We start from the raw sequence: 6734 nt of genomic DNA on the forward strand, positions 1-6734 counted from the left end.
TGAGCTTTGATTTATAAGATGAAAACCATCAGATACCACTTACTGAGTGCTACCTCTTCAGCATGCGTTGGTTTTTCCTTGAAGAGGAAAGGGTGATGCAGCAAAGTAGCGTAAGTATTTCCCTCAGTTTTGAGAACCAAGGTATCAATCCAGTAGGAGACAACGCACAAGTCACCTAGTACCTACACAAACAATCAAGAACCTTGCAACCAACGCGATAAAGGGGTTGTCAATCCCTTCGCGGTCACTCGCAAAAGTGAGATCTAATAAAGATAGTAAAGTAAATATTTGTGGTATTTTTGTTGTATAGATTGGAAAGTAAAGATTGCAAAATAGTAAACGAGATGTGATGTAAATAAAAGAGATGCAATATAATAAGAAAGAGACCCGGGGGCCATAGGTTTCACTAGTGGTTCTCTCAAGATAGCATGTATTACGGTGGGTGAACAAATTACTGCCGAGCAATTGATAGAAAAGCGCATAGTTATGAAGATATATAAGGCAATGATCATGAATATAGGAATCACGTCCGTGTCAAGTAGATCGAAACGATTCTGCATCTACTACTATTACTCCACACATCAACCGCTATCCAGCATGCATCTATAGTATTAAGTTCATCAGAACAGAGTAATGCATTAAGCAAGATGACATGATGTAGAGGGATAAACTCAAGCAATATGATATAAAGCCCATCTTTTTATCCTTGATGGCAACAATACAATACATGCCTTGCTTCCCCTACTATCACTAGGAAAGGACACCGCAAGATTGAACCCAAAGCTAAGCACTTCTCCCATTGCAAGAAAGATCAATCTAGAAGTCCAAACTAAACTGATAATTCAAAGAGACTTGCAAAGATATCAAATCATGCATATAAGAATTCAGAGAAGAACCAAATAATATTCATAGATAATCTTGTTCGTAAACCCACAATTCATCGGATCTCGGTGAACACGCCGCAAAAGAGTATTACATCGAATAGATCTCCAAGAACATCGAGGAGAACTTTGTATTGAGAATCAAAGAAAGAGAATAAACCATCTAGCTAATAACTATGGACCCGAAGGTCTGTGGTAAACTACTCACGCTTCATCGGGGATGCAATGGTGTTGATGTAGAATCCCCTCATGATCGATTCCCCCTCCGGCAGATCACCGGAAAAGGCCCCAAGATGGGATCACTACTGGGAAATAGCTTATAGGTAGACGCTTACTAGTAGCACGCTATATTACCCCACGCTAATGCTAATTACTAGTAGCGCTCGTCAAAAAAACACACGCTATTAATATATATCCCTAGGAGACAAAACATAGTAGTAGTGTAGGTTGTAAAACCAGTGCTACTACTAAGTGAATAGCTAAAGCGCAGGTGAGAGACCCACGCTACTACTGAGCGTGTCCACCGCCGCACCATCCACCCCACCAAACTCTCTCTCGCGAAACCTAAAAAAATCTCTCTCTCACCAATCTCACCCCACTCCTCGGTCGAGCTACTTCCCCCCACAATCTCCACGCGGCCGCTACCCACGCCGGCACACTCGTCGCCGCTGCCACCGCCCACGTCGGCACGATCGTCGTCGCTGCCGCCCACGCCGGCACGCTCGTCGTCGCCGCCGTCGTCTCAGGATCTACCTCCCCATCGGCTTCCTCGCCCCCATGGTCGACCTCGAGCTCGACCACTCCACCGCCCACGACGGGCACGCCCTCCCCAACCATGGATCCGGCAAGTTCAAGCACTTCATCAGGAGGCTCCCGGAGTTCAAGTTCTAGTATGCATGCTCCTGCACCCAGATCTGCCCCTCCCTCTCCCTCGCCATCTGCCTAAATATTCTTTTTTAGATTAGAGTAGAAACTTTCTACTCAGAGAGCACATTACATTCAGATGTCATCAGAGGTCGTAAGCTATGCGGGACATCTGAGATCATCTCTTGGTTGCATGTGCTCCTGGTCAGCGTGGCCAAACCGTGTGCCAAGACATTGCTCTGCCTCTTCACACATCAAACGTTGTGATGTCTACTACACAACCTTCTTCCTGTAGACGTTGTCGGGCCTCCAAGTGCAGAGGTTTGTAGGACAGTAGCAAATTTCCCTTAAGTGGATGACCTAAGGTTTATCAATCCATGGGAGGCGTAGGATGAATATGGTCTCTCTCAAGCAACCCTGCAACCAAATAATAAAGAGTCTCTTGTATCCCAACACAACCAATACAATGGTAAATTGTATAGGTGCACTAGTTCGGCGAAGAGATGGTGATACAAGTGCAATATGGATGGTAGATATAGGTTTTTCTAATCTGAAAATATAAAAACAGCATGGTAACAAGTGGTAAAAGTGAGCACAAACGGTAGTGCAATGCTAGAAAACAAGGCCTAGGGTTCATACTTTCACTAGTGCAAGTTCTCTCAACAATAATAACATAATTGAATCATATAACTATCCCTCAACATGCAACAAAGAGTCACTCCAAAGTCACTAATAGCGGAGAACAAACGAAGAGATTATTGTAGGGTACGAAACCACCTGAAAGTTATTCTTTCTACACTACACCACGCACTAGATTTCCCTACCGATGTGTGTTGGGAAAAGTCAATTTTGCCAACAGATTGTTGGTCGAGAAAACTTCTATCTAACTGTTAGTCGATAATACTGATGTATTGTGTCCAACCGTCGGTCGGCAATACTTGAATGTTTCACGTTGAACTATCGGTCGGGAAAGCTTACATCTCCATCAGACTGTTGGTCGGGGATTAATGCCGACCGACTGCTCATCGCCAATTGTCCGGCCCGTCTTTGCGCGCGCGGGCCAAAAACTTAGCGCCAAGCCTCCTTCCTATTTTTTCATTCGGCCTTCGATAGGTGCCACGAGCCCACGACCAAATCCAAATCCCCCAAACCTAAATCCTCTCACGCAGTCCCTCCGCCGCCGCCCGCTAGCTAGCCGCCCGCACGCCGCCGACCGCCCACCGTCTCCACCACGCCGTCACCTGTCTCCTTCATCCTCCTGCACCCCCACTGCTTAGGCCCCAAACACTACTAACCCTGCGCTAGAGTTCGGGGAGAGGCCAAGGCGCGGTGGTGGACGCCGCCATCCCTCTCAGATCCGGGGCTGAGAGAGGGAGGGGGGAGGGAGAGGTGGGTCACCTGCGAGAGAGATCACTCGCGCCCTCGCTCGTCAGTCGTCACCCAGGGGCCGCCACCACCGCCACCATGCCATGGGCTTCCTCCGATCTGCGTTCGCCGGTTCGTTCGAAGAAGGATCTGGTCGTTGACTGCTGGTGATTCCCCTCCCACCGGTGGTGTGCGTTCTTTTCTCTCTCCTCTCCCTCTCCACCCATTCCCAATCGGTGCTGCCGTTAGTTGATTTATTTGCTTTTCCCTTTTCCGTTCAGATCAGCCATGACTTGGAATAGTACTTCTATCCAGCAAGCATCGTTTTGGATGTGAGCTCGAGCTCAAGCAACAAGCAGAGCATCAAAAACAGGGGCTCTATCTGCTAATGGGGTAGCCGGCAATGCAGTCTAAGAGGTACATCTCGTGTGATTTCTGGATATGAGAACTTGAGAAGAACAAGCTTGATGCTATTACTGAAAAAAAGAATCTATGCTACAGGTATTCCTTTCAATAGTGTTGCAGGAAACCTAAATTAGCTACTATTTTTTATGAACTGGTTGTGATTGATTTGTGAACTTTAGAGCTTGTGAGTTGTAGTTTGTGTGCTATGTGTGCCTTGCCAGACTATCATATTATGCTATGTGTGCCTGAAGGTCAATACAAGGGTATTCATCATATGAAAATTCATTACTTCACGCACGCACGCACGCACGAGCCATCCCACGCCGCCAACAACTTGCACCTCTTCGCGGAAATCACACCACAAGTGTGATGTCTGTATAGAAAATCAGTACTTTCTTGGTTCATATCCTATCTGAAACTTGGAATGTTTATTGTTAGGCACAGCTTGACTTTCACAGTAGCCTGCATATTCTTCTGCTCACAAACAAGGCAGAACATGCACCATAGAATGCTGGGAGAACATAGATTTATTTTGCTCTTCGTACTTTTATTAGATAAGCCACATTGCAAGGAGAATATGGATTTATGTTGCTCTTCCTACTATTATAAGATAGGCCACATTCTTTTTGTTTCATTCATGCCTTTGTTGCTGACAGTATGGTTGTGTAAATTCAACATTGATTTTTAATGTTAGTACATGATTTACACAAAACTGGTATTCATATTACTTGAGATGTTGCAGGTACTGGCAGTCTGATGCCTTCAGAATTGGCTCTCAAAACTTTCAACCAAGATTAGAGCTAGCGTGCAGTTTGCAGTTTATAGTCATACTCATACTCAATGAGTCCCTATCTCGGCTTCTGGGCAAGATATTCTTTACTTTTAGGTAAGCTCTAATTTGTAAAGCATTATTGCAGCTTTTAGAAACTCTGAATCTCAGATTTATTGAGATATCAAAATACCAGTTTGAGATTCATCGAGATAAGGAGATCTTATTCGACCATGTAATTTAAGTCTTATTCCAATGAGTTTTGTTGATTGTCGTTTTTAACAATATTGCTCAACTTATGGTTACTTCCCTTTGTTTAGTTCAGCGCCATTCTTTTCTCTTATTCGTTTTGGTAAAAAGAAATCTCTTACGTGCTCCTTTTGTAAGGATGCATGCTGACGTGTGCACATCGTTTCTAGCTTGTTTTGGTGCATCTTTTATTCTGCTTCAGCTGGTTAGCCTGAATCCTCCTGTTTCGGTTGAATAGCAACCACTATTGTTCAGGAATTTTGAGTGGCGCACATCCTGGTATGGTGAGAGGCAAGCCGACGACCGGACATCATTTGTCAAGGTTTGTGCACATTGAAAACTCTTGCTGCGGATAGGAATGATGTTCATTGCAAACTGATGTAACTTCTTAATATGCATACTATATTAGATTGATCCTTTTGAATTAAGTTGATGTAAAATTATTTATTGAACCCAAGCTTGGTAATGCTACTAATTTGAATGCTAAAATTATTCAGGTAACTGTAGTTAGTGGATAAGCAGGTCCCTTTAAAAAGAAGGTTGGGTTTTCTTATTAGTTTTTGGCAATTTTGCAATGAGAATGGTTTCACAAACTGTAGACTGTTCAGAATGAGATGCTGGCAGTAACACAAATGCAGACGAATCAATGATTTATATATTACAGAATTAATTTATAAACACAAATAGATGCTTCAAACTCTTCTGCTACCTCAAGATCATGCGCACTCCAATTTTTTGCCTATGCCAATAGAATAATATATCTTATTTTTAAAGAGAAGAAACAAATGCCTTTGCTGACCTATCAAATCCTTATGGAGATGGTGGGCCGGCTGGGGTGATCTCTGTTGGCGCTGCCTCTGGCAGCACCTCTTCTTCCTCTCACATCTCTCTTGTGGTTTCTATCTTCTCTCAATAACACAAGGACACGCACACCAGGGCAGAAAACACACACACAAACACTTCACCATGGAGAAAACTAACTTTGCCTTGTCTCCTGGTGAAAAGCACATATGCTTCATTTTTCCTCGAGCCCTCTCAGCCTCTTTTCTCTTTTCTCATTGTAACTTATATATACATGGGGAGCTAACCTTCACGCACCACTCAGGCGCCACATCCGGCCACTAACGTCACGTCTAGGCACTAACTCACGCCCACTCACACAACTAACTCCATGCACTTGGTAATCCCTACATGCATGCATGTCCACTTGCGCAGCTCCACTTAACGGCCACACACCTGGTCAGCAGCCATGCAGCTAACAAACAAACTAACTTGCCTATTCTCCTCTAGCTGATATTTGTCCAGCCATTCCAGTCGTCAAGCGCCTTGCCGCTTCACAGGGCGTGCTGCATCGCACAGCATCGCGGCTTCACACCGCCATCGGCATCTCACCATGCGCGCCGCATCGCACGGCAGCCCGGTATCTCACCTCCTCCGCCCACTCGATTTAAGCTTCGACAACTATATTCTCGTAGACCATCTATGTTACATGCATAACGAAAGCAAAATAAGTACGCGGAGACAAAATATTGAGATTAGTGCTAACAATCTCAACTGAGGATCAACGTTACTGTTAACACATGATTATTGAATTCTCTGTATTTATTACTATTTATATTTTTGAGAATGCGATGATCCTGTATGTTGATTTTGGTACTGTAGTATAGTTTCTAATAGTGTATTATAATTGCGAATTGATTAACTTTTGCAGGAAGCAAACAGAACGACTACACTCACAAGGAACCATGAAGCCAACGATCCACGTCAACTAGATGTTTTAGCTTTCATTTTGTACAACTGATGTCTCATACTTGCATCTTTTGGCTGTCCTTTTGTAAACCTGATGTATGGTGTCTCAGTGGTTTTGTTTAGAACAGATTGAAATGTATGTATGTGTCAATTACTTAATGGAATAAAAAATGTTTGATGGTCCCGATGTGAGCCTGATGTATGGTGTTTGGGTGATTATGCTTAGAGCACATTAACTATATGTATGTGACAATCAGTACCATATGTTAATTGAAGTTGTGGTTGGCTAAACAAAATGCTAATGAATTGTTGTTCGGCAAAAAAAAAAAACCCATCTGATTGTTGGTTGGCAAAAGAAACCCCGTCTTGTAGTCGGTTGGGAAAGACTAATGCTAGGCCCAACAGAATGTTGAATGGGAAAGAATACCCTATCCAATAGTCGGTCGGGAAAG

The 6734-nt window shown here is 43.8% G+C and overlaps 1 protein-coding gene across 9 annotated transcripts; it reads left to right on the forward strand.

The window, feature by feature from the left end:
* Positions 1–2777: 2777 nt before the first annotated feature.
* On the forward strand, positions 2778–6466 carry LOC123151816 (uncharacterized). 9 transcript variants are annotated; one of them, XR_006475862.1, is made up of 6 exons: positions 2778–3298; positions 3392–3611; positions 4258–4401; positions 4772–4855; positions 5824–5953; positions 6245–6466. XR_006475862.1 is itself a non-coding variant. In XM_044571453.1 (5 exons), exons 2-5 carry the CDS (start codon positions 3514–3516, stop codon positions 6303–6305), a joined length of 303 nt encoding a protein of 100 aa, XP_044427388.1. In that variant the 5' UTR covers positions 2841–3298; positions 3392–3513; the 3' UTR covers positions 6306–6466. The 9 variants fall into 9 exon arrangements, 4 of the variants coding, with proteins under 4 accessions (XP_044427388.1, XP_044427390.1, XP_044427389.1 ...); XR_006475861.1 differs by lacking the exon at positions 5824–5953 and having other exon boundaries at positions 2799–3277; positions 3397–3611; XR_006475860.1 differs by lacking the exon at positions 5824–5953 and having other exon boundaries at positions 2800–3298; positions 3397–3611.
* The last annotated feature ends 268 nt before the right edge of the window (positions 6467–6734 follow it).

The sequence above is a fragment of the Triticum aestivum genome, chromosome 7A, assembly GCF_018294505.1.
Source record: "Triticum aestivum cultivar Chinese Spring chromosome 7A, IWGSC CS RefSeq v2.1, whole genome shotgun sequence".
Taxonomy (NCBI): domain Eukaryota; kingdom Viridiplantae; phylum Streptophyta; class Magnoliopsida; order Poales; family Poaceae; genus Triticum; species Triticum aestivum.